Source organism: Aspergillus sclerotioniger (assembly GCF_003184525.1).
Source record: "Aspergillus sclerotioniger CBS 115572 chromosome Unknown BO94scaffold_42, whole genome shotgun sequence".
Taxonomy (NCBI): Eukaryota; Fungi; Ascomycota; class Eurotiomycetes; order Eurotiales; family Aspergillaceae; genus Aspergillus; species Aspergillus sclerotioniger.
Window position 1 is genome coordinate 97,534 of NW_020291032.1, and position 26,798 is coordinate 124,331.

Below are 26,798 nucleotides of genomic sequence, written 5' to 3' on the forward strand. Positions count from 1 at the left end.
ATCAAGGCCTGGCGTCAATAGTTTTATATGAAGTTATTAAAAAGATGATTAAGGCTATGAAATAGTCTATACAGAACGTAGTCCTGCTTTAACAACAAATTAAGCAGTTCCAGTCTATACAAGCAAATAAAAAAGAAAAGAGAAAAACCTTATATTGTTATATACAGCAGGGAGGCACTTTAACAGGCCAAGAGGGCTTTAATATAGCTCAGATACAAGAAAATGAAGCAATTCAGGCCGCAGCACCAAGGCCGGCCAGGGCACGCCGGCCAGCCCGCTGCAGTATATGTGGAAGTGAAGGACACAATCGTTTAAAATGCCCTCATGAAAACAACAAGAATTGATGTATATAGCCTTTTCTTGGTGGCTGAATAGCCTTAGGAAGCGGCCAGCGAGGCAGTCAGCGAGGCGGCGGCAGACCGCCGCCGGCTCGGTGTCCGATTACGTTAATAACGTAATCCACTACCGAGCCGCCACCTACTACCGAGCCGCCACCTCCGCTCCGATTTCCATGACTATGTTAGATTCAAGCACTGCTTTACTAATAAAACAATTGCATTTCTCTATAAAACTGATTACTAGATGGGTTAGGACATCTGACCCTAGTATGTCCCTAAATATGATAATTAGAACACTGTGATGGCGCGCGTACGCGTGGTCCAACTACAGAAAGCCCCAGATTCCTAGACCCAGTATCTTAAGCTTCAATAATCTGATTCTCTTGCTGGAATCGCTCCTAGCTTTTCTGGATAGAAAGACCTTCTGCAGCAGTAAACTATTTAATAAATAGCTTTTACTTTTGAAGCTTCTTCTTATGTGCGGCTTGTAGATCATGGTTTTCTTATACTAAAATAGTAGTACTATTTATTACTATTTTATACTCTTTAATAAGTTAATCTAGCACAGCCTTTGTAGAAGAGGAAGGACTCTGTGTACGCGTCTTAAGCAGCTTCTTAATTATAAATACTTGCTTCTCCAGCTATCTGATAGTATAGGATGTCTTAGGTACTGAATTGGTTGACCGGCTGCCTGGTGATATCAGGATATTTAGTTAAATATTTAACTAACTGAGCACTCACCCTAGATTATATAGAACTAGCCTAATAACAGAAAAATCACTGTAAATATTGCTAGTAGTATAGATATCTGTACGCGCCTGAAGGAAAGCTTCAAGGAAGTCAAGCTTATCAATATGATTAAATCCAAGATATATCTGCTTCTCCACTAAGCCTCTGTACACACATTTTAGCAGTGAAAAGCAGCCAATATCTAGAGGTTGCAGTAAATGCAAAGAATAAGCAAATATACAGATAGAAATAACATTATTCTTACTATATATCTGGTTGAATTGAGGTGTTAAATGACTGCCATGGCTATCAAGAACTAGAAGATGATAATTCCCAGTTGTACGGCCAGTAATAGCAGGAATAAAGAGGTTTTGAAGCTAGTAAAGGCTTATTTCATCACTAGTCTAGTCATTAGGACTAATTTTAATTCTCCAGTCATGTGGTAGATTGCTCTGATACCATCTCTCTATATAGACCTTTTCTTTAAAGATAATACACGGAGGAAGTGTTTAACCAGAAATATTTATATACTTAATTAAAGTAATCTATTCTTGATTACCTGGCTGTACAAGGCATGTTTTTCCATAGTAATCAGCTCTAGTAACTACTTGTGTAGTAGCTACTAGACCTATAGTAAAGCTAGTCTTATCAAAGTTATAGATATCTTTCTGTGTAATCCCTTGTTGTATTATAGTGATTTATATATGATTAAACTATTCTTATATAATCTTAGGATTCCTGTATTTAGTATGTTGATAATCATAGCATCAAGTATAGTGGGTTTTTAATTTATTGTATTGTTTAATAAACTTAGAGACCCAGTTCTCTCTAATAGTTTAAATAGGTATAGTTCCACGTTTAGCAAGCAGAATATTAGCTATTTCTTGTATATGAGATAGCCGGGGAGATGTTTTATAATAATCTAGTGATAAGATCTATTGTACAAGTGATTCCTCTTCATTTTGAGTCATTTTATGGGAGTTGGCGCGTGCTTTCTTGTGATAATTGCGGCCATGAAGATGGTCCTGTAGAGTTGAATGTGGAATATTATAGACCCGCGCAGCTTTAGTAATTTGGGAGATTTGCTTGTTTTCTATAGCAGAGATTGTTAATAGAATCCTGCCTTCTTGCTTGACTAGATTTCTTGAATTTTGACGCGCTTTTGGAGGCATGGTTGGTGGTTGAATTGAGCGAGGATTTTGACCGGTGTCAAAAACGCGTGAGGTGGCGGCTCGGTAGTGGATTACGTTATTACCTGATCTTACTAATATCAAACCAGCCACACCTGCCACACTGCCTTGAAAGGCACAATACGATGCATTCCAGACTCCACTGAGTCCACTCGCCAGCGAGCTAAGTACTCCAACTCGACCCAGACTTTCCAAGCTTCTTCCATTCTTGTTCAGGTATTAACCTACCCTGCTGGATACAGTGTAGCCCTCTAGGAATTTATTGTATCCTTGATCTTTCCCCAGCTATCTTGTCCTTGCTGCTTGTAGGCTTTGCTTTACTTTTCTGTCCCTTCCTTAAGCTCTACCTTGTCACTTCCCTTCAGGCCAGATTGTCAATACCACCATCGTCCTTCCTACCGTCCTCGGACATTCTCAATCTGACGGCAAAGCAATCTTAGTAATAGTTGGTGACTTCGGTTGCGTAGCGGCCATTCAGGTGTGTTGCATATGAGCCTATCATACCGCCAAAGCCAATGTGAACAGCTTTCCATATTCCCTGTATATTAACCAGCTTCTACGGAATACAGACAAGCGTGATAAGGTGTGCCTATTTCTGAGAGCCGATTCATCGGACATGTGAACAGCCCATAATGCCGTATTGCAACAATGCGCAGGAAGACCAGGTCGCTTCAACCTGCTCCCCACCACAATTTCCGGGGGATGACACCCGGCCAACGTCTAGAAAGGAACTGGTTGGGTGGTACAGCTATGGTTGGGCTGCAGAGGTTTTTGCAGTATGTGCTATGGGTATGAACTCGTTGTACAGGTCGACCAATTATGCCTTTTAATCTCTCTCTAACCTGTCATAGGGTCCTTTCTCCCCATAACACTAGAGCAGATGGCTCGAGAACGAGGAGTTCTTTTGTCGGACAAGACGACCCCATGTAGCGCTACTTGGAGCGCTCTACAATCTACTTCAGTATCCGAACCTCAGGATCAGCTTTCTTATGTCACAGCATATATGAAGTCTGGCGTACCGAAGTCAAGCCAGTGCATTGTTCATATCCTCGGTGTTGAAGTCAACACTGCAAGCTTCGCTATGTACACATTTTCAGTCAGTGTCCTTGTCCAAGCTATCCTGATCATATCAATGTCAGGAGCTGCAGACCACGGAAGCTACCGCAAACTGCTCTTGGTGACATTTGCTCTCATCGGCTCTGTTTCCACGATGCTGTTCCTTGCGGTCGTTCCAAGGCTATATATCCTTGGTGGGCTCTTCGCAATTATAGCTAATACCTGTTTTGGGGCTTCTTTTGTGCTCTTGAATTCATTCTTGCCTCTTCTGGTTCGCCATCATCCTTTGTTGGTCAGAGAACATAGTGACGAGGATCCGCTCGCCAGAACCAACGACAATCATAGTCCTACAGCCGATGTCCCAAGTCATAATGAAGATTCTGAGACAACAGCGCTGCTTCAACCCGAACAGAGTCACCATGGCTCTTCTCCAGACGACGCAACTCAACTCTTTGTCCAAAGAACTTCTCAGGAATTGAAGCTTTCCACAAAGCTATCATCGAATGGAATTGGTATTGGCTATATTGGTGCAGTGATATTGCAAGCAATTTGCATTCTTGTGGTTATCGAAACTCATCAGACAACCTTTTCGTTGCGACTTGTCCTTTTTCTCATTGGGCTCTGGTGGTTTATCTTTACAGTACCTGCGGCAATATGGCTAAGTCCCCGGCCCGGCCCGCCCCTACCACAAAGGAAGAAGCGTGGGACATGGGTCAGTTACATGGCATATGCTTGGGAGTCACTTGGTCGGACCGCAATGCGGACTCGACGTTTGAGGGATATAATGCTGTTTCTGGCAGCTTGGTTCCTTCTGAGTGATGGCATTGCGACAGTCAGTGGAACCGCTGTCCTTTTTGCGAAAACACAACTAGATATGCAGCCAGCTGCATTGGGGCTAATCAACGTGATAGCGATGATTGCGGGAGTACTTGGTGCGTTTTCTTGGAGCCTTGTGTCGCGAATATTCAATCTCCATGCATCGCAAACTATAATTGCCTGCATTGTTCTGTTCGAGCTTGTACCACTTTATGGCCTCTTGGGGTTTATCCCTGCGATCAAAAGGCTAGGTTACTTGGGTCTTCAGCAGCCATGGGAGATGTACCCATTGGGCGTCGTATACGGGCTTGTTATGGGCGGGCTTTCATCATATTGCCGGAGCTTTTTCGGGGAATTAATCCCCCCAGGTTATGAGGCAGCATTCTATGCTCTATACGCCATTACCGACAAAGGTTCCAGTGTTTTCGGGCCGGCGATTGTTGGAATAGTTACAGACCGTTATGGTGAAATCCGGCCCGCCTTTGTTTTCCTCGCTGTCTTGATACTGCTTCCTTTGCCGCTTATGCTCCTAGTTGATGTGGAGCGTGGAAAGAGAGACGCGCTTTCACTTGCAAAGGAACTTGGCGGCAAACAGAGTTTGGAGGTGGCTCCGGACTACGGAACCGTCTCTAATTGTTTGTCTCGTGGCGAGGACATTCTGGCACAAATTGAGTGATGACCATCAGACGGCGAGTGGATGATCCATGGTCTACCTCAGGTGAGGTAGCAATGTTTGGTCGAGATATTTCATTTCCCCAGTCACTCATCGTCTGCCCTTCTCGGGGCCCTCCGCGCCGGTTGGCAAAAGATTGGGTTGAAGCGTACATGTGTTTTCTATTTGTGGCTGAACATTGGCACGGTTAGTTGTACCGTCATACAATCAGGGATAAACAGCTACCTGCTTATCATGAACTGCATTTTCATTCATTATTGCAAATTCACATTATCGTAGTTGAAAATATCGAATGTCAGAGGAACAGAGCGGGAGCGGGGCCGTACGCAGATTCTCCAGCTAGTGAATACCTGAGACATTAGTATCATGGAATGTAGCTAGCTGGGCCATGTCTACCTATCTACTCCGTACTCCGTAGAGAAGCAGGCTTAAAGCTTGAAAGTCGAAGAATCACAAGCAAAGGTCGCTACATGATCTTTACTGAACTAAGTGGTTAGTCCCAAGAAATTCACGACCCCCAACGATCATTACTCACCCGATTTAAACTGTAGATAACTGCCTTGTTTCTGAATAGCCTATTTCTGAATAGCCTAGGAAGCCAGGGGTATGGATTCCTGTCGTTTGAGAATTTCAGCATACGTAGTAAGTAAATGACTAGTACCTGAGGCCCAAGGTACGGGGTAGTAAGGATGATTAGTTACGTAGGGTCCCCGTCGGCCAAGGCGGTACCGTTCACTGCGTTGGTACCAGGTACGTACCTACTACCTACACAGGAAGGTCCGTACCTTACCTACTTAAGTAGGTACTACTATAAGAGTGGATAAGCAGCTTACAGGGACGTATGGGCTAATGATAATACCATCTTGGAGCTTCAACAGCTGATGTACCAGGGGTACCTACTCCGTACTTTTTTTAACATAGTATATTACCATTCCCTTGGGTAAGTCCCTTGCTCTACTACTTGGCGGGTCCGATCGAGCCAGTCAGAATGCCCAGCAGGCAGCTGACTGCAGAAAGAACAGACTGTCCTCAACGCCTCCACTCAGTCCATACCTTAGCTAACCTAACCGACCGACCTACATTTAAGAACTATTTACCTTCCCATCGCTATTTTCCCCTTAGGTAGCTTCTGCTTCGCGCGTGGCCTGCCTTATATTCACCCCACCACAGGCAGTCTATTGGCTTACCATTCATTTTGTCCGTTCCCCTTCCTGACCGAAAGCACACGTACAACTTGCTGCAACATGCGCTCGTTCGCGCCCTGGCTTGTGAGCCTCCTCGGAGCATCGGCGGTGGTTGTGGCAGCCGATACCGAGTCGGATGTTATTTCGCTAAGTAAGGATACATTCGAAGATTTCATGAAGGAGCATGATCTTGTCCTGGCGGAATTCTTTGCTCCTTGGTGCGGTCATTGTAAGGCTCTTGCGCCTAAGTATGAGGAAGCAGCCAAAGAGCTGAAGACGAAGAATATTCCCTTAGTCAAGGTTGACTGTACTGCTGAAGAGGATCTATGCCGGGATCATGGCGTGGAAGGCTACCCTACCCTTAAGATTTTCCGTGGCGTTGATTCTAGCAAGCCTTACCAGGGAGCTCGTCAGACAGAATCGTGAGTTCCACCCCGCCCTGCTACTTGACAGAACAGAGCTTCAAGAGGGATGCGTGGCTCGATTAAAGTTATCATATATGCGACGGAGTACTGACGCATTGTGTCCTTGTTAGTATCGTATCCTACATGACCAAGCAGTCTCTCCCTGCGGTATCTTCTGTGAACGAGGAGAACCTGGAGGAGATCAAGGCTATGGACAAGATTGTTGTCATTGGTTATATCCCGACTGAGGACGAGGAAACCTATCAAGCATTCGAACATTATGCTGAATCCCAGAGAGACAATTACCTGTTTGCCGCGACAAATGATCCGGCCATTGCCAAGGCTGAGGGTGTTGATCAGCCGTCCCTCGTGCTTTACAAGGACTTCGATGAAAAGAAGGCTGTTTACAAGGGAGAAATCGAGCAGGAGGCTATCCATAACTGGGTCAAGTCCGCTAGCACTCCCCTTGTTGGCGAGATCGGCCCCGAGACCTATTCCGGCTATATCGGGGTGAGTACAGTCCAGACATCAAGAGAATATTGCTGCGGATTCCTGTGCAAGCTATTCCATATGATTCCTTCATTCGCTAATCTCCCTGTATAGGCTGGAATCCCTCTAGCATACATCTTTGCCGAGACTCAGGAGGAGCGCGAAAAATACACCGAAGTCTTCAAGCCCATTGCACAGAAGCACAAGGGTGCTATGAACATTGCTACTATTGACGCCAAAATGTTTGGTGCCCACGCCGGAAATCTCAATCTCGACCCCCAGACATTCCCGGCATTCGCTATCCAGGATCCTGCGAAGAATGCCAAATACCCCTATGATCAATCAAAGGAATTGAATGCCGACGAAGTGGACATGTTCATCCAAGATGTCATCGATGGGAAGGTTGACCCTAGCATCAAGTCGGAGCCGGTCCCCGAAACCCAGGAGGGTCCCGTCACAGTTGTTGTAGCCCACTCTTACAAAGAACTTGTCATTGATAACGAAAAGGATGTCTTGGTCGAATTTTACGCACCGTGGTGCGGGCACTGCAAAGCGTATGTCTTTTCCTTTTTCCGTACATGTCATGTTTGAAGTCCAGAAACTGACCAACCTCATAGTCTCGCTCCCAAGTACGACGAACTCGCAGGTCTCTATGTTGATCATCCCGACTTCGCGGCCAAGGTCACCATCGCCAAGATCGACGCCACGGCCAATGATGTTCCGGATCCAATTACTGGCTTCCCTACTATCAGACTTTACCCGGCTGGCGCCAAGGACTCTCCCATTGAATATTCTGGCTCACGCACTGTGGAAGATCTTGCAAATTTCGTGAAAGAGAATGGCAAACATAATATCGATGCGTTCGATGCCAGTCCCCAGGAGGCCCAGGAAAGCGGTGATGTTACCGATGCTTCTCCCTCTGCAACTCAGGCCGAAACTCCGGCTGCCACGGAGGACGAGACGGCGGGGCATGATGAATTGTAAAGGGGCCATTCAGATCTATTTCCACTTACTGTGCTGTATCCTACCACTAATTACCTAAATATTGAATCTCACTATTAATCTGTAATTTCTTGATCGACTACTCGTAGTTGACTGGGCTTGATCACCTACACCGATGAATTTTCATGTAACCAGATGATTAGTCGGCTATTAACTGGGTTCAAACATGCCAATTATGTGATATGTTGATGAGAAATCCCGGGTGCCAAAATTGAGTCTTCAAGGTGCGAGATCACTCAAATATATGTGCCCTCCCCTAGCAATGATACCTCGTTTCTAGATGCGAGAATTATAGCTGACCCTATGGTTCTTTCAGGATAAAGGCAGTGATGACGCCAGCGTGTTGCAACCAAGCATTAAATTTGTGAAGGCATTCAGAATTAGCAATTACCTGTTCGTTTCCGTTGCTGCTAGGGCTTCCAGCGCATCGAGGTCATCTTCAAATTCGTCAGCAGTGTCAGTAGACCTGGGGGGCTCTGTTGTCGCATGGTTATTTTCTTCTTCTGGAAAGCCAGCATCTGACTCTTCTGCGGCGGACGTCTTAGAGGTGTCCGTTGAAGCCGGGCTCTGAATGGTGGCAAGAGGGGCACTGGTTTTGTTCTTCGAAGTCAAGGCCCAGTCGATGATCTCGTCAACACCATAGCGTTCAGCAAGCCACTCGTTGCATTTCTTGAAATGCTGGTTTCCATACTGCCGAGCAAACTAACCATCAGGGGTTTATCACCAAAAAATGAGGTATAGGCTACTCACGAATCCTCTTGATGCACTTAGCGGACTTGGGTGCACTGATTGCAGGACATAATGCTTTGCTCTATTGATGCCTGTCACGCGCTTTCCTGCAGGCGTGCCCCATGCAAGGAAGACAACCCCACGTGTCCGAACTCGGGCCACCAACTCTATGGCTTTTTGCGTGAACAATTCCCACCCCTTGTTTGAATGACTAGCAGCCTGATGTGCACGAACGGTCAAGCAGGTGTTGAGCATTAATACACCACGCTCGGCCCAGGGAGTGAGAAGGCCGCCCTTGTTTGCAGGTCTTTGAAAGGAGGGATAGTCATTACGGATTTCGGTGAAGATATTGACGAGTGAAGGCGGAGCGGGAGTTGGGGGGCGGACGGAGAATGCAAGGCCGTGGGCCTGATTATGATTATGGTAAGGATCTTGGCCGATTATGACTACCTTCACTTTATGGAGAGGCGTATGACGGGACCTGAGACAGGGTTAGCGACGTAACGCTGCAACTGATACCTATACAAGAGATTATAGGGCTGTACCAAGAGTAAATTTCATCTTCAGGAGGAAAGACTTTAGTTCCTGATTGCTTTTCTTTCTGGAGAAAGCGTTTCAGTGCCAGGAACTCCGGTTTCACCACTTCCTCCTTTAGCTGTGCCAGCCAGCTCTCGTCCAGGGTGTCAATCTCAAGTTGAAGGAGCTTCTTTTGTTCTGGAGTTAATGAAGCCACCCATTTTTGCTTATTGAAGCTAGAGGATGACGACGTGATTGGCGACTTTGGATCATTCGACTTTGTCTTGGGAACCCCAAAAAATGAAGTGATGCTTCCATTGGCTTTGGGTTTCTTCGAGTCGGCCGCCGGTGCCGTCAAATGGTTAGCATCACGTTTGGCGCCCACTCGACCAGCCATGTTGCCGACAAATTCGTGCAAGCTGTCGCGGGCGATCGTGAGAATGAATAACTCGAGCAGCAAGTCTGCCAAAGGAAGTAGGGTTCTGGGATGGGAATGAGGAACAATGAGAAGACGAGGACCAAATAACCAAGCTTGGAAGGGAAAGACGTGACGTCCAAGGCAAGGGAGAGAAGAACAGGAGGAAGAGGAGTGAGAAATGACGATATATACGACAGACTCACCTGCCTGACTGTATCTTTCCGAAAAGTTGAGGCCTGGGGATGGGGAGATGTGTAAGAATGGATACTGGCTGGCAACGCGTCGCTGCGCGACCACGCGTAAATTGGCGTCCCCTGTCGTAGTCTCTGGCAGATCTGGGGGTGGGAATAAGATTCTCCGCCATTCTCCGGCAGACTCAGTTTCACGCTTTCAATGCATTAATTAGGACTCAGTACTGGGTGTCTGTGGGACTCTGGATAGGTACACGGTACTCCGTACATAGTAGTATTAATCAATGTTGAATATCTAGCTTAGCCCGTTGGGCTACATTCCTCTTTGTCTGCTCTCCTGACGTACCTACCGAGGTATGTACAAATCCAACCACGAGTCAGTCCTAGTCAGTTGATTATAACAGCTAGCTTACTGCAGGTGGGGTGAAGGCTAAAAGCACCTCCTGGGTAATGCTGTACTACCATTGAAGCAGTCAAAGAAGCAATGGAACTCACTTGGCTCGCCGATACCCCTCAGTCGAGACGTCGGACTCGGGCTCTGCGAGCATGTGCTACTTGCCAACGAAGAAAGGTGTGTGTCTACTTCCTACATCACTTTTCTTATGGTGGATGGGGAGCTAATTTACCGTCTCATGGAAACCAAAAGAAACGCTGCCGCCATCTGGATATACCAATCAGTTCAAGCCAAAACCACATACAGACAGGTGCCAGGAGCCATGTGCCTCCACAGCAGCAGCAGGATACAGCGCTCACAGATAACCTGAACACAACCCCTTCCCAAACAGAACGGTTTGTCGGGGATCTCAACCCGGAAGCTGTCATCCGTGAGAAATTAGATTCTACTGGTGGCAACCACCTGCGAGATCGGATCGGACTCTGGATCAGCTCCCCAGCCATTCGGAGCCATAGAGAGCATGTGTCTGAACCCGACCCTGAGTTGATTGGACACGGTCCCAAAGATGTCCTTGAATTACAAACTGTCGCATCCATGCTGAGCCAGCAGTATGCATTTTGTATGAACGCCTGTGGCCATTTGCCTTTTTCCACCAGAAGTCATTTGCTCTCTATCTTTTTCAACAAGGTCAATCATGTCCTGCCCCTTGTCGATCAAACCTCATTCTCTCAAGCCCACTCTGACGGCACCGCGTCCGTGTTTCTGGAAAGAGCAATCTGCCTTGTTGCAGCCAAAGACAGAGCGGCTAGCCCCCACCTTCGCCTGATCGATGGTGGACCCTCCATCTCATCTCGTTCCTTTTGCTCTGAACTCTACCAGGGCCTGATTGTCGCCTTAAATGTCGGAGTGGAACCCGATAGACTTAGTCGTATCCGTATCTTGGCACTTATGTCCCTGCATTGCGAATGTTACGAAGGCGCAGAGTCGGCGTCTATGCACCTCTGTCAGGCCATTCATCAAGCCCAAATGGTTGGCTTGCATCTTGAGCGTCCCGGTCGGACGCCGGGGGATTCTCTGTCTTGCCTCTTTTGGTGCCTGTGGAGCTTGGACCGAATGCATGCCTGTATAGGCGGTCGCCCAGTACTTCTTGCAGCCTGCGACATCGGAATTGAGAAGCCTAATGTTCGAGAGATGTCGCCCAAATCCGCCTTTGATATTTGATTTGCTATCTCAGATCTACTATCGGCCGTCATCTCATTTTATAGACCGTCTGCGGACCATACTGTTGGATGGGAAGGTGAATTCCCTGCTTTTGAAGCCATCACGGGTGACAAACTTCGGGATGACCTGGACCTCGCTACACTAGGTAAGTTTCTCTTGCGTATAACCTATTCACTTTGTCCAGGATTGGAATGCCCTGAGTGCATCAAGAGATCTACTTCCCAGGATGGATCGCTAAGAAAGCTGAAACCCAGGCTTCCTTGAGCTGTACTATCATGCAGTTGCTATACTGTCATGCAGATACAGAGTATCCCATAGGCCAGATGAGTCCAGGCCTTCGTACATCCGCCAAGGACTTGCTGCCATTCGAATCCACTCCATTGCTGCTACCGAGTGTTCTCAGGAGTTGCCGCCTCTGCCCATTGTTCCATACGCGTTAACCCTTTCTATGGGTGTGTCATACCAACAGTTCCGCTCAAGCAAGCTCATCACGCAACTTAATCGAGCAAAAACTAGTCTAGAAGCTTGTTGTACTCTGCTCGAACGCCTGGGCGGCTACTGGTATTCTGCAGAAGCCATGGCGCGACTGGGGCGAAAGGCATTGCATCAAATCGACGAGGTTCAACTTGGGCATCACCAATATAGTCGAGCTTCCAGCCTATCGATGCCGGGCACTACAAGAATGCCCGCACCTCCAAATCCAAGACATCTTCCCACCCTACCAAGTTCGTATATCGATGCTGCCCAAGGCGCATCGAGTAACATACGCAGCAACGCGCCCTCTACCGCGCTAGTGCAAGAACTTCCGTCCCGCCCGTTATGTACGCAAGAAATTTGCCCCCCCGACCCTAACCAGGACAAGTTTACCAACATCGACATGTTGTTTGGAGATTTTCTCAATCTTTCCCTGCCCACCAATTTCTGGGATCCTGTTTTCTTCACCGAGCAACCCCCGGGGACGTGATAGAGGTTTTTCTCAGGGTCATCAGAATGGCAGGAAAACATTGAGGCGCGCGACCCTGGCTTCCGCGGTTCGTCCTGGGTACTATGTTCGGGGACCGGCATCTTGGGTAGGGCTTGAATGCCAGAAAGGCATGGGGGCTGGCTGGGAAGTCTCGCCGATCGTTTCTCACTGCCGGTACTGGCAGTGTTACCATTGGACCGAAGTTGGTTAGTACCTACCTAATCGCTTCGTATGCATAGTATTAAGCAACCAAACCCCTCACAATTCTCCCTCTCCGGTGCCTGGGGTAGATGAGCAAGGAAAGGCAGCCATGGAGAATGCCACGCAGTCGCATGGCATGACGAGGCGGCAGGCTACGGGGTACGAACGAGTCTCGTACACAGTACGTCGCGGCCAAGTGGAGTCGCCCGGCGTCAGATCGTCATCTCCCGGCGATTTTCATCAAACGTCAGCCGCCGGAGGAATGTCATTGGTGTCCGCATTCCGCATTATCAATGGATATCTATGGATTTCTATGGTAATTACCACCGTCGACGGATTTGGACCCGGGCCGTGCTGTGATTCCTGGGCCTCTCTTGGGGAGGCTATGAGCGCTGCTGGATTGACTCTTGCGCCTTGGAGCAATTTTAATTATCTGCCTCCACTCTAACCAACAATCCCCCTCCCCCCTTTCTACCCGTCCCTGCGATGCTACGTATCAATACCTATTCTATTATTCTATAAGCTGGGATTGACCCGCCCTCCTACTCCGCACAAAAATTATATATCGTTCTTCTCTTCTTTCATGCTCCTCCCTGCTGTGCCCCCAAAGCTTCCTCCAGTTACCTCGGTTTCATCGGGAGAGCAGACAGTCAGCCCTAAGATCTGCGGGTGGGTTGGGCTTGAATTTCCACCTCTCGCTCAATCGTTAACTTCGCCTATATCCACTATCTCGACTTCGCGGCGGCCTTTTCGGGCATGCCATATCTACCTCCAGCGTGTATTATAATCTGCCCTTGAAGCCGCTCGTTGCTACCGCATTCTCATTCATTGTCGAGACTTGCACCCTCCACCCCCACCCCCACCCCTCTCTCTCATTACGTCTGCACGTGCGCGTTTGTGTATACGGGTACGTGTTTCCATCGATTGACAGCTTCGTGTATATGGAGACATGCGACCTCTGTCGTATGTTTTTGCTACAATAGATACTGCTTTTACTTCTACCTTCTTATTCGATCTGAGAAACCCGTCCATTCACTACAAGATGCTGCTATGAGCAATCCTTTTCTCACGTCCGAATATCCCGATGAGGGTCCAGCCGCGCGCAGCTTGATCGTGAGGAGGTAGTTACATATAATGCTTCTTCTGTGCAAAGTTGACAATACCAAACAATCTTTCACTTACGAGTTGGATCCGAGAAAGACGGAGAGTGTGTCATTAACATCACCCTGTCTCTACACACATTTATGGCGGCCCTGGCTAAAGAGACAGAACGATTGGCAGTCTCTGCCAACGCCCGACCAGGGAAAGGATTCAAACTAGCCACGGAAGAGCGCCCTGGCCAATTCTCAAGACATCCGATTCCTCAGCTGCAAGGCCCTTTCGAGGAGTCGATCCAAGAATCTATTGAAACTGGAAAGAGCGATTGGGTAGCCGATCTTGATGCTCAATCCAGGCGCAAGAACCTACTCGAAACCCCCGAGTACGAGCGACTTTGTGGTCGGAAATGGCTCCAGAGAGCCGACGAAAGGCAAGAATTTGACCATGCTTTAGTCTGTTGAACTTCCTTAGCGAAATTGGGCACTAACCAACCGTAGGTATCATCCTTTGTGGAAACTTATCGCCCAGATGTCCTTTGGGGTCTACCTTCTTGTTGAAACGCTCGCCAAATCGGACGTAGAGGTCTCGAAAATCCTCCAGAGTCATGTGGATGAGATGGATGGATTTCTAGGTAGGACCTCGGAAGACTTTCATATTATCCAGATCGACGTGCGCACGCGGACTCAGTATCTCAGCCTACCTCTCAAAAATTTAATGATATTCGATGAGATGCTGGAGGAACGCAGTTTTCGTTCCTCTATGATCGAATATAATGATAGAATCGAGCACGCCATCGAACGATTCGCAACTGCCATTGAGGATTCTCTCAAAGACATACAGAAAGGCCGGGAAGCAATTGGTGCTTTATGGACGTACCTGCAACAGTCTGCAAAAAAGCACAATCCATTACCTGCCAAAATGCTCGCTGTCTACAACGCCATGCTGGCAAATGTGGAGGGCTGGAACATCGCATTTTCAAAGCTTCGCCGGAAAGGCCTCGCTCTTCAATCAGCCCTTCTTCAGCTTGGCTTAGCCATTATGGAAATGCAGCGACGCGTAGGAGTAGCAAGCCGGAAAGCCGTTGTTAGTCATAAGGAACTGCCAAACCCATGACCATGTACCAAAGCTGATAATTTACTAGGTGTCTTACATGCAGAGTTCTACAGGGACTTCCCGAGGAAGGTCACTGCGACAACGATTCATTGAGAAAGGCTCATTCGTTAGTACAACAGCTTCGTCTCCGGATAAACCACTTCCCCGTGCCCCAAACGGTCCGGCAACGGCGACCTTCTCTAAGCCGACTGAGCGTCATAGACTTACGCAGAAAAGTGTTCCGAATCTAAAAGCGGCCAGGGAGAAGGACAAGCGCAATGCGGACACAAAGCCACCGGGCCGAGCAATGTCTGTCAATGGCGCTGCCGACGGCCTCGACTCTGAAAACTTTGTCCTCAAGCTTCGCCGGCTCTCGAGAGCTAGGCTGAGAACTAAGGAATCGGCGAGCGAAGACCTTGACGCTGACTTGCCGGTAGCGCGCCCTTCCACAGCACCATCCAGAGCATCAAGAGCTCGAAGTATATCTCTAGAGCCACTGAAATCCCTGCATAAGAACAGAAAAGGAGAAGTTCAAAGAGCCCAGGCAACAGTGGTGGCGGCTCAAGCGGAATGGTCGACAGTGTCTCAAACTTCGGTCCAACATCAACTGCTGCAGTATTTCAAGTCTGATAGAGTGATAGATGCCTGGGAAGATGCGGCACAGAAAGAGAAAAAGGACAACCGGCAATCCTCCCAAGTCCAGAAGGATGGGCTTTGGAGTAAGTTTTGCGCCGAGTCATCATCCATCAATGCCGACGGCACCCTGCGTCTGAAAACAGACATGGTCGAATCCCAATCGAACAAGGACATGGCCTGGCTCCAGGAGGATGATAGTATGATGAATACGTATTCGTTAAAGCCCAAAAGGGACGTGGGTCCTCGAATCCACGTTCTTTCGGTCCAGTTCAGTCGGGGTCAGGACGGAACTGCAGCAGGAGATCCGGACAGTGAGACAGACCTCGGAGCCGCCCTCAAAGATGCCCGATCGGTCACAACTTACACAGCCCTTCCTTTCATGCCCGCTCCACTCGGGAACCGAGAAGGCCTCCATCATCAAACGGGCAGCGCAGGCGCATTCTACGACGCAATGTGAAGTAGAGCATCTGTCCTCTCATGTATACGCTTATATATTTTCATGTATACACGGTACTTATAGCTGGTTCGCGCGTTGGAAGCCTAAACGTAGCCTCTCGGCCATGGGTCCCATGCGCTTGTACCAGCAGGAAAAAGAAAAGGGAACATATGATTTCTCAAACCCCACTTCGGGATTAGATCGTATTAACATGCTTGCTGGCAGATAAATTGCTTATCTGCCGCTGTAGTCATGGATAGCACAGAGATGGTCAGGGGACATCGGCAGCGGGGAACCATTTTGAGAAGGCGATCGGGGGGAAGAAATGAAAAGAGGGGAAGGAGTAGAGAAAACGCCTACTTGCAGCGCTTTTCCACAATATTTGGGCCATGTTCATCGAACTCCTTCTTAGAGATCCACATCTGGTGGAAGGTCCCCAGACTGGCGAGAATACTTCCACCGATCCAGGAACCAAACTTCCGCTCCGCAGTGTTTCCCGGGGCCGATATCCGCACGCGCGGACCTGGAAACATCTGCATGAGCTCCTGGTTCAAACGGTCCGTGAAACCATAGAGTAAGCTCGAGGCACCCGTCACAACGACGTTCGCCAATAAGTGCGGGCGGATGTCGACGTCGACACCGTTCAGCGCGTTCTTTATGAGCTCCGGCACGGTTTGGGCCGGCGTCGGTGCGATAAACACCGATTCGGGGTCCGGAATCGCAGCTTTGGCGTCAAATAGGGATTCCACCACTCTATAGCGATCGACTCCGAAGACTTGGTTATAGCCATCGGGGAACTCGAAAGGCCGACCAGGATTGCTCTTTGCAAGTTCTTCGTTCGAGACACCGTTGGGGCCTGCGGCAGACAGTTTATTGGGGCCAGGCCAGACCTGAACGACACATTCCTTGAACTCGGACAGTGTCCGTTCTTCCAGGAGGGTTCTGTAGGATGCATCAGGCGCCCGTTCTGGAGAGAAGGTCTTGTATTTGGCTTGCGGGGGTTGGCCAGCGTCGACCGCCGTCTTCGACGAAATCAGATAATGAGGTGTGATCGATATCGGCTGCGGTGTGTTTGACTTGAAGAGTGCGCGAATCTGAGATGAGACATAATCGCCTCCGAGGGGAGAATGTTGCACTCCCCGCTTCAGTATCATGCCGTCGTGGACCGGGGTCACGGAGATATTAGAAGCGCCAATGTCAATCACCAAAGCGGATGCTTTGCCGGCCGCAAAGCTTCAACCCAAATAATCAAGCATGTTAGCGGGGTATGCAGGGACAACCGGCGCGTCATATTGGATTGTGGGCAACTTACGCTGCGAGAACTCCATTCCTGGCCAGATAGAAGGCCGGGGTTCCCCATTTTTCCATGGCAATCTCAATAGTCTTCTCGCGCGCTTTCGTAGGATTCCAGCCGGGCTCCGACATCAGCAATGGGCTATCGGCAAGCAGCTTCTCCTCGGATTCCACCCCTTCCATCTCTGTGGGCAACTCGCCTTCCGGTGCATCATTCAGCCCGTTATGTAGAGGGTTGCCAGGCTTTGGGCCCGTTAGGCGCGAAGTAAAGGCGTATTCCCACACTTTCTCGGCCATATCCCAGTCCTCCACGATGCCGTCCCGACCCATTGGGTTGTGGATCGACAGACCGGGTCGGGGCGTAACAAAGACATCGTCACCGAAAATCAAGTTTTCCTGTCCCTCCGAGGAATATTTGCCATAGTATGTTGGAATCAAGGATTTGGGTGTGTCCTCCCCTGCAAAACCAGCCCGTGTCGTCGAGAAGCCGGGATCGAGCACAATCGCCGAGACCTCATCTAGGCGTAGAGCTATCAGTACTGCGATTGAAAAGGCGCACGCAAAGAGGTATCTCAACTGCGTGAAAAGGAGGAATTGACATACCCCCACCATATTCAGCCGTTGAGGGTGCGACGGAGGGATTCATGTCGACGTAGGCGAGCACGACAAGGTTTTAGGATAGCTAAGAGTCCAATGCGGGGAAAAGAGGAGGGAGAAAGTCAACCACGACGAGGGAGTTGGGGGCAGTAGCTACTAGCCAAACAGGTTCGCGGGGTAGTTGGGAGGGGGGAAAGGCGAATGGAGCTGGTGATGATGGTGAAGGAGGATGGAAGGATGGAAGGATGGAGGGATGAATGAATGAATGAATAATCGCGCCGGCGGGAAGCACGCGCCGGCCGAGTCGAGCTACCGTCATCTATCTACTCCCGTACCTTGTTTCTACTGACGATCTGCAATTTTCCGCTTGATCTATTGCCGCATAAACCCCGACCCTCTCTCTGTACACTCACTTGTCTTTCCAGTCGCCAGGTACGATTTCGTGTTGGGGCTTATGGATCCGGTGATTGACCCAGCCTGCCTCTTTCGACCGGGGAAGAGGCGAAAGTTCCAGCGACGCCGGCCGGAGAGCACCGATGAGGAGCCCCAACTTACCACAGAAGGGGCTGCTCGTATCTCTGAGTCATCTACGCCTTCACCGTGGCAGGAATCTTCAGGTTTTATATCCCCGTCAGAGGTCCTTCGTTCGCGACGGCTTCACCGAGCTCGAAAGGGCGGCATCGAGTTCTCCGCTACCGCGCCGTCGTCGGCAGGTAATAGACAAGCTACCGTCTCAACTGTGGCGGCGGAGGATCTGGACAGTGAAAGAATGCGAGCAATGTGTGATCGGTTCACCGCGCATACTGGCCAGACGGTGGATGTCGACAAGCATATGTAAGATTCTCCGCCCATGTTTGTGTGCTTCCGGTGCGCTCTGTCTGCAATGGAGACTAACAAGATAAGGATGGCCTATATAGAGTCTGAAATGGCTAAGCGACACCGGCGCAATATGTCAGCCGAAGTTGCGACTGTCGATACACCCCAAAAGCCGGAACCGGACACCACTACTTTATCTTCCACCGACCTTCCACAACGCGAACCGGCCTCTTTAGGGAAGCTACACGAGATCGATCTGGGTCACGAGGCCAAATTACAGAACATTGCTCGTACAGAAGCGGCAACTAGAAGGCTTGCGGGGGATGATGACCAAATCCTCATCGCCGGTCAGGAGTCCAGCTCTAAGATGGACCCTGGAGGCGGGGATCATAGACCATGGCGCAACCAGAAACGGCGAACAAGCGAGGATATTGAACGAGATCGGCTGGTGGAGGAAGTTCTGCGGGAGAGTAAATGTGAGCCTTTCTTACGGTCCTTGGTCTTGTCCATGAATCATGGCCTTTTTCCTTGGCTAACATGTGTGCGGATCCAGTGGACGTCTACGAGGGACCCGAAGTCGAGGAAGGATATGACGCAGGAGGTGGAGATGGACAAGCGGCCGACGATAGGGTGGCAGAGCAATTCAGAAGAGACTTTCTCGATGCTATTCAATCACGACGTCGTGTTGCACGAACGAAGAACACGAAGGCGGCCAAGCCCGATGCTCCGCGAGGGCCGAAACTGGGAGGCAGCAGGAGTGCGAGAGCTGCGATGCGGGAGATGCAAGAGAGGTCTGGCCGGAAATGAGCATTTGGGCGTGGTGGTGTTTATGTAAGGACTTCGGGGGTGCGACTTGGGTGAAAGGAGCGACTGTTAAGTATTTCCTGATGAAATAAGTCTGGAAAGTCGGTTTTAATGAATGATGGGAGTGGCAGGAAAAGAAAGATGACTCGAGAATGACTGGTATTCTCGGTCGGGGCGCTTTGGATATCTATTAAGGTAGTGTACGCGGCAGTAGTGGAGAATACCAGAATTTCTCACCTCTTCCCCGTTCTTTTTCCCTCTCCCTTTCCGTCATCTACATTCACTTTTTGTAATTCCCTGTGTAAATCATGGCCACGCTGAAAGCTGCCCAGTGGGCTGCATCTCTATCATATTCCTCGATCCCCCCCGAGGCCACGCAAGCGGCCATCCGGAGCTTTTACAACTGGGTCGGCTGCACTCTCGGGGGCAGCAATCACCCGGCTGCTTGCATTGCCCGGAACTCGTTGTCCCGTTTCTTCGGGGCTCCGACTTCGACCTTGCTAGGGACTAATGGAGCCCAGGCTGATGCGCAGCATGCTGCGTTGATCAACGGGATCGCGTCGCACGTCCATGACTACGATGACACGCACCTGGACACCATCATACATCCAACCGGGCCCGTCGCAGCAGCCCTTCTAAGCCTTGCGCAGTCGCTGGATCGATCCGTATCTGGCCGAGAATTCCTCACGGCTCTCGCTGCCGGGATAGAGCTGGAGTGCAGGACGGGACTGGCTGTCTGGCCGAGCCATTATGATGTGGGCTGGTATGATTGTCCTTCTTCTCGCGCCGGGACGCCTAGCGAGGATCGGTATAAGTAACTTACTTCACCCTCAGGCATATAACTAGTACGACAGGGTCCATTGGGGCCGCGGTGGCGGTGTCTCGCCTCCTAGGCCTGACCCCGGAGAAGACGGCCCATGCAATCGGTATTGCCGCTACCCAAGTGACCGGTCTTCGTGAGATGTTTGGCTCGCACACCAAGTCCTTTCATCCGGGACGCGCAGCCCAGAACGGTCTCCTAGCGGCTGTCCTTGCTGCAGATGGCTATACCAGTTCTCTGCAGGCTCTGGAGGCCAAGCGGGGCTGGGTGAAGGTCGTCAGTAATGACGACAAACTAACGCACGAAATTGTTAGATTGGAATCCGGAGGGAAATGGGAACTGGCGAAGAATTCCTTCAAGCCTTTCCCCTGTGGTATTGTGATCCACCCAGTCATCGATGGCTGTATTTGGTTACACGGCGAGCTGCAACGGAAGGGCCTACGACTACAAGATATCAAGACTATCCACGTTACAGTACACCCGCTGGTCTTGGAGCTAACCGGGAAAGCAAGGCCCAGAGATGGACTGGAAGCCAAGTTCAGCGTTTATCACGGCGGTGCAATTGGATTGATTTACGGAAAGGCAACACCGGCACAATATGAAGACGCCATCGTCACCAATCCGGAAACGATAGAGGTGCGAGACAAGATCATCGCAACAGCGGTGGAGAATCTCCGGGCCGATGAATGTCAGATCCTGGTTGAGTTCGAAACCCCAGCGGTCAGGATTGAGAGGCATGTGCACCATGCAGTTGGCAGTCTCGACTCGCCCATGACGGACAGCCAGCTTATGGAAAAGTTCATTGACCAATGTGGTCCAGTCATTGGGCCAGAACAGGCAAAGAAAATCAGCGACTGGTGTTGGAGCTTGGAAACAAAGAATGATATCCGACAGATCGGCAAGCTCCTATAGGGCCACGCATGGAGATGGCGGGGAATGATCCTCCGTTAGGCCCAACAGAAGTGCGGAGAAATGACAGTTCCCTTCTTATAGTAATAACGATATAACAATAAGCCATGTAGACAGGCTGGTTTATTTGGTACCGCCGTGCGGGGAACGATGGATGCCACTCTCAATAGGGGTGATTTGATCCCGGGAAGAAAAGCGCGGTCGACGGAACTGCGATCTGAATCTAGATGATCAGCAAGCAAGAAGCCACAAGGAAGCGCGCAGAAAGCGAACTTGGAAACCTTGACATGAAAACAGCCTTATCAGAAATGGAAGATCTGAAGGACACCGGTCCCGGAAACGCTCAGGAGCTCGTCCACCCTGGTCCACCCTTCACCAGAGAAGATGAAATCAACGTATACCGCAAACTGGATTGGAACCTGATGCCCCTAGTTTTTGTTCTCTATAGCCTCTCAGTTCTTGATCGATCGAATTTTGGAAATTCCAAGATCGCAGGCATGGAAGACGATATTGATTGAGCGGGAGGCTACCCCTTCATCGTGTGTGGAGCTCTGGTAGCTGCTGTCGGGTACAATGTCCTAGCTACGCAAACCACTGTGGCAGCCAGGTACTTTGGACTGTTCCTCGCGACCCAGGTCTTTGTGTCTATAGCTCTAATTCTCACTTGGGTCGGTAACACGCATGCCACGGACTCCAAACGCGCAGGTGCCTTCGCCATCTTAGCCACCGGTGGACAATGTGGACCGATTCTAGGGACAAACATCTTCCCTTACAGCGACAAACCTTATTATCGCAAAGGGATGTGGATTTCATGCTGTGCATGCCTGGCAGTGGTCGTCATGGGATGCTGTCAGATGTTTCTGCTATGGCGGGCGAACCAGCGTCTGGACGGGGAGTCGCAGCGGAATGGGGGCGATTTGAATGTGAACCAGTCAGAGATTAGGGACGGAACCGACAAAAAGGTCCGGTATGTCTTATGAACGACAAAATGTCCATTTCTTGGGTTGGAAAATACAGTGACGCTTACGGAAGACGTGAAGGGAGGTTTACGGTCAACATGAAACTGATGTGCGTACCTTGGAGTGTAACCCGAGAGCGCGTGTACTTACGTGCTCTGCTGGGCTTGCAGATGTATCTGGACTGTTTCTAGAACCATGGTTCAGCACTAGGCTGCAGTCCGGGTATATACTGTTCGTTAGAGATCAAGGACGGCCATGGACCGGTCTGGAAGGGCCTTGGGCGGGAAGACGGCATATGTATCATATTCTGTAAACCCACTGAACTGTGGAGTCGGGGACAAACGCCCACAGCCTTGGAGGACAGGTAATACTAGATATTTCCGAGGTCGACGAGGTCTGCCATACCTTCAGCCTGTCAAACCAGTCATCGCGACTTGGCGTACCTATGGGAGAAGACGACTCGGACCATAAGCACGAGGAGCCGAGTCCATGTGATAAGTATGCCAGGGCCATTCCGGCATACCAATTCCGCCCCACTTGCGCCTCGAGGAATCAGACGTCGGCAAACTACCTAGGTACGTCTGGATGTTTGAGACTACTAGTAGGTAAAGCCTGGGCGAAGTGAGGTGAGAGACAACAATCGTCTCAGAAAAGGGGCAGATGGGAATCGACTGAGTGATGGATTGATAGTTGAAATAACGCCATGTACCTACCGATCGATAGCAAGACTGACCTGATGGGTGAGACGGGATGGAAGGAGGTAGGTAACTCGATGGTTTATTCAATCCATTCAGTCTTCAGATTCTAGAATCCCGCTGGGAAGCTTAGGTAGACATCCCAGGTAGTACGTCTGGAGTAGAATGAGGTAATCAGAACCAGGCAGTCCTTGCAATTTTACTTTGGAGTGGAAAATGATGATAACTATTTGAAGGGACGGGAGGTGAAGTCAACCGTCGACTACCTATCGTTCGGCCCACTGCGGAGTACAGTGTAGTCCTACATAGATAGTAGTCTACATGTGAGTTGTGAAGTCTTCTAGGGCAGCCGCTAGTATCATAGAAACTAGAAAGCTTAAAAAGTAAGAGCGCGATGTCATGTACCTATCGGTAGTCTGTAGCTGAGGTAGTTACGTATCCTTTTTCGAGGTTTCACAGAGACTTCCGCATGGCGCGTGTCGGTAGTAGATAGATAGTGCAAAGCTTCCTCTCTGATGGTGCCTGGCGGTGGCACCAAAGCGATCGGGCCCAGAAATAAAACAAACTAGCTCCTCTAGCGGGAGTCTACACAGTAGATTGGCCCCAACCACGCGCCGGTGACCAACCCTGGGCCGTTCCTGCGGCGGGGCCCAGGCTCACTGCCAATCAGAGGCCCCGAGGGGGCCAATTTCGAGACACTCAGGGGCAACTGAGGTGAGAGTCTCGAACCACTCGTGTGGGCGATTATAATTAGACTCGGCCTCTAGCCATTAGCCAACAATAATAATACGGACGGAACCTGGTACCTGACAGTAATCTGTAAGGATGTCAGTACTTAGTATCTATCTACTAGTACTAGTAGGTACCGTCAGATACCCGTTCCCCAGAGATGTGTCAGTGATCCATCTTTCTCGCTCCCTCCCTCTCTCTCTCTCACACACACACCTACACATACACACACCACACCCCTCCCCCCCTTTGACCACGGAGTCTGGTTGTCTCCATCAACATTCATTTTGTATGACTCTCTCTCTCGTCCATCTTTATCGCACATTGGTCTGAAACCAGTTTGCCATCATCAATCCTTCTTTCGCGGGCTCTCGTTTCTTCCACCACTGCTTAGCCGCGCTCGCTCCTCAACCCCCCCTTTTTTCCCGGTCTTTAGAGAGTCAACCGACAATCTCCCTTTCCTACCGGCAATTGATTGCCAGACTGTCCTTCCTTCCTTCAATACTTTCTGCTTTCCCCATGAAACGGGCTCTCTTGCTCTCACTCTCTTGAGATCTGCGACGGAACGTGAGTAACAGGAGACAGTGAGAGGGTGTGGGTGCGGTCTTCACACATTCTCTCAAGAGCATCCCTTCGGTGTGCTTGGAAATATTGTTCTTTCACGCTCCCTCAATACTCTGTTTGCAGCTACAGTCTGATATACTTTCTTTAAGCGTTTCTGTTTCACACAGGTTGATCCTGTCGTTTCTCCCGATTGAATCAAGTAAGCCTAGTTGCTGCTAGATTTTAACCAGGGTCTTTTTTTTTTTCGCACAAATATATCCTCATAATTGTTGCCGAGTTCATCGAGCCCCGCACCAGCCACTTATTCGAAAAGGAAGGGGCTTTATCTGCATGATCTCTGTGAAGATTTTCTTGATGCTGGCACCTTGAATTCCACCATGGTCAACATGCGAGCTATTCCTTCTCTGCCGACACTGATCGCGCTCGGCCTTTTCGCCCCTCGAGTTCTTGCAGCCGATACCCTCAGCACCCAAGGTCTGACGACTTGCCTGTCAGATTCCGCTATCCAGGTCGATAAATTAGATGTCACTTACACCCGTTCCACCAGAGAAATCGTGTTCGATGTTGCTGGCACCAACGCGAAGGAACAGAACGTCACTGCGGCATTGACCATCTATGCCTACGGCAGCCAAATATACTCCGAATCATTCGACCCATGTAGCAGCGAATACTATGTGGAGCAACTCTGTCCTGTTGCTGCCGGTAGTTTCTCGGCGATAGGAACGCAAACGTTACCCGAGTCATTCGCCAGCGAGGTTCCCTCTATCGCTTTTGCTATCCCCGACCTGGATGGGCAAGTGAAACTTCAATTAAAATCAAAGACGGATAACGATGAGCTAGCATGCATCCAGTCCGACCTGACCAATGGCAATACCATGCAAATTGCGGGTGTCTCATATGCTGCCGCTGGCGTGGCAGGAGCGGCATTGGCCGTGAGCGGACTCTCCGCTCTAGGTGCTGTTGGCCACCCTGGAGCAGCTGGTTCATCCAGTCCCAACTTCGGTGATGTCGTGACTTGGTTTCACACCATGGCGACCAATGGAATGCTTAGCGTCAGCTACCCGACCGTGTACCGCAGTTTTTCGAAGAACTTTGCCTTCAGCACGGGCTTGATTTCATGGGGCAAGATGCAGGAGGCTATCGATAACTTCCGACAATCCACCGGCGGGAACCTCACCGACAACAACTACCAGTACCTTCTCAATGCTACTCTCGTGTATTCTGGGGACTCATCATCAAATTTTAGCTCGAATTCTAAGCGGGGACTGAATTTGGTTGTCGGCGCTGTCAATGTAGCCGCGCGCGAGGTTTCGACTTCATACAGCAATAACACAACTTCGACCAATAGCACCACCGCCAGTGACGACAGCGATAGTTTCGAACACTTTGTTTCAGGCATTGAGGCCTATGTGGAACAGCTTACTGTCCCCCAAGCAAATACTTTCATGACCGTCCTGCTAATATTTGCTATCCTTATTGCTGCCATCACTGTGGGGATCTTGCTCCTCAAGGTCATCCTTGAAGTGTGGGCTCTCTACGGCTCTTTCCCCCAAAAACTCACGAACTTTCGCAAAGACTACTGGGGTTTGTTGGGCCGGACAATAACTAACTTGATTCTCCTTCTCTACGGAGTTTGGGTAATCTGGTGTGTCTACCAGCTCAGCGGCGGGGACTCATGGGCTGCAAAACTTTTGGCCGCTGTCGCGCTCACTGTTTTCACTGGTGTCTTGCTGTTCTTCGGTCTCCGGATCGCATTTCTGGCCCGGAAGTACAAGCAGTCCGAAGGTGACGCTTCCCATTTGTACGACGACCACGAAACCTGGCGCAAGTACAGTCTTTTCTATGACAACTATAAAAAGGATTACTGGTGGGCCTTCGTCCCCGCCATTGTGTACATGTTTGCGAAGGGATGTGTAATCGCCGCTGCCGATGGTCATGGGCTTGTCCAAAGCGCTGGTCAACTAATCGTGGAGGCTCTCATGCTTACGCTTCTGCTGTGGAATCGCCCTTACGTCGCCAAGTCAAGCCAGTGGATCAACATTACAGTCCAAGTAGTGCGTGTTTTGTCCATTGCTTGTGTCTTGATCTTCGTCGACGAACTCGGACTCTCGGAGACCACTAAAACCGTCACCGGCATTGTCCTTATCGCTATCCAGTCGGGGCTCAGTGGTGTCTTGGCAATCCTTATCGCCACCAACGCTATTATTCTTTGCATTCGTGAGAACCCTCATGCAAAGCGGAAGAGGGAAGCTAGTAAGTGCTATGGACGTTACATTCCACCAACGGCCCGGTTGCTGACATCTCTGTTTCTAGACAAAATGAATCGTGATATTGACGATTTGACACCTCTCGACGCACGCGAGTCTCTTCTTATGGAGCATCCCCCTCGCAAAGAGTACTCGGAAATGAGCAACTTCAATTTCACCGGCCCTTATGAGCCCTACCGCGATCAACACGATTCGAAGTCGCGACAAAGCACAGGTAGCACGGAACGCTTGGTTGATCCAGGATACCCTTTAGATGATCGACATGGTCGAAGTATAAGCCGAGAGAGCCGGCGAAGCCATGAGAGCCATGGCAGCCACGACTCCCCTGAAGGGCGCCATGCCACGACCCCCGGGTATGGGTTCGCTTATTGAAGCCTTCGCGCTGGATGGGACTGACGACGTACCAAATTTTTCTTGAATTGCATTTCATCTTCCTTTTGGACATATTTTTGTCAGGCAAATTTGACGACTTTAGCGCACTTGATTTGATTGAGGGACGTTGTTGGCATTTGTTCCCCCCCCCTGTTTCGCTCTCCTTTTCAAATGTGACTCTTACTTTCTTTTACTC

At 49.8% G+C, this 26,798-nt stretch overlaps 8 protein-coding genes across 8 annotated transcripts; 7 read left to right on the top strand and 1 right to left on the bottom strand.

Annotated features, from left to right (window-relative positions):
- The first annotated feature begins 2,430 nt into the window (after window positions 1-2,430).
- On the top strand, window positions 2,431-5,045 carry BO94DRAFT_579172 (MFS transporter). The gene is made up of 3 exons (XM_025615251.1): window positions 2,431-2,735; window positions 2,827-3,046; window positions 3,109-5,045. The coding sequence occupies exons 2-3, from the start codon at window positions 2,890-2,892 to the stop codon at window positions 4,803-4,805; spliced, it is 1,854 nt and encodes a 617-aa protein (XP_025462376.1). The 5' UTR covers window positions 2,431-2,735; window positions 2,827-2,889; the 3' UTR covers window positions 4,806-5,045.
- Window positions 5,046-5,844: 799 nt separating this feature from the next.
- Window positions 5,845-7,945, top strand: pdiA (protein disulfide isomerase PDI1). The gene is made up of 4 exons (XM_025609462.1): window positions 5,845-6,408; window positions 6,522-6,900; window positions 6,994-7,433; window positions 7,497-7,945. Exons 1-4 carry the CDS (start codon window positions 6,047-6,049, stop codon window positions 7,861-7,863), a joined length of 1,548 nt encoding a protein of 515 aa, XP_025462377.1. The 5' UTR covers window positions 5,845-6,046; the 3' UTR covers window positions 7,864-7,945.
- A 323-nt stretch (window positions 7,946-8,268) lies between these two features.
- On the bottom strand, window positions 8,269-17,716 carry BO94DRAFT_560773 (actin-domain-containing protein; the record flags this gene model as incomplete). Its single annotated transcript, XM_025614180.1, has 7 exons — window positions 8,269-8,571; window positions 8,632-9,091; window positions 9,156-9,510; window positions 9,533-9,657; window positions 16,138-17,010; window positions 17,090-17,588; window positions 17,674-17,716. The coding sequence occupies 7 exons, from the start codon at window positions 17,714-17,716 to the stop codon at window positions 8,269-8,271; spliced, it is 2,658 nt and encodes an 885-aa protein (XP_025462378.1).
- Window positions 17,717-18,001: 285 nt separating this feature from the next.
- Window positions 18,002-19,534, top strand: BO94DRAFT_527309 (telomere length and silencing 1 family protein). The gene is made up of 3 exons (XM_025610380.1): window positions 18,002-18,501; window positions 18,571-18,959; window positions 19,037-19,534. Exons 1-3 carry the CDS (start codon window positions 18,122-18,124, stop codon window positions 19,288-19,290), a joined length of 1,023 nt encoding a protein of 340 aa, XP_025462379.1. The 5' UTR covers window positions 18,002-18,121; the 3' UTR covers window positions 19,291-19,534.
- Window positions 19,444-21,131, top strand: BO94DRAFT_296002 (MmgE/PrpD family protein). Its single transcript, XM_025606714.1, has 2 exons — window positions 19,444-20,050; window positions 20,122-21,131. The coding sequence occupies exons 1-2, from the start codon at window positions 19,596-19,598 to the stop codon at window positions 21,017-21,019; spliced, it is 1,353 nt and encodes a 450-aa protein (XP_025462380.1). The 5' UTR covers window positions 19,444-19,595; the 3' UTR covers window positions 21,020-21,131.
- On the top strand, window positions 21,132-21,675 carry BO94DRAFT_296279 (uncharacterized protein). The gene has a single exon (XM_025606715.1). It carries the CDS (start codon window positions 21,244-21,246, stop codon window positions 21,532-21,534), a length of 291 nt encoding a protein of 96 aa, XP_025462381.1. The 5' UTR covers window positions 21,132-21,243; the 3' UTR covers window positions 21,535-21,675.
- Window positions 21,550-21,996, top strand: BO94DRAFT_477823 (uncharacterized protein; the record flags this gene model as incomplete). The annotated part of the gene is made up of 1 exon (XM_025608665.1): window positions 21,550-21,996. A coding segment is annotated over one exon (447 nt), but the record flags the coding sequence as incomplete, so codon positions are not given.
- A 2,344-nt stretch (window positions 21,997-24,340) lies between these two features.
- On the top strand, window positions 24,341-26,602 carry BO94DRAFT_590477 (transient receptor potential ion channel family protein; the record flags this gene model as incomplete). Its single annotated transcript, XM_025616030.1, has 2 exons — window positions 24,341-26,216; window positions 26,277-26,602. 2 exons carry the CDS (start codon window positions 24,341-24,343, stop codon window positions 26,600-26,602), a joined length of 2,202 nt encoding a protein of 733 aa, XP_025462383.1.
- Window positions 26,603-26,798: the final 196 nt, after the last annotated feature.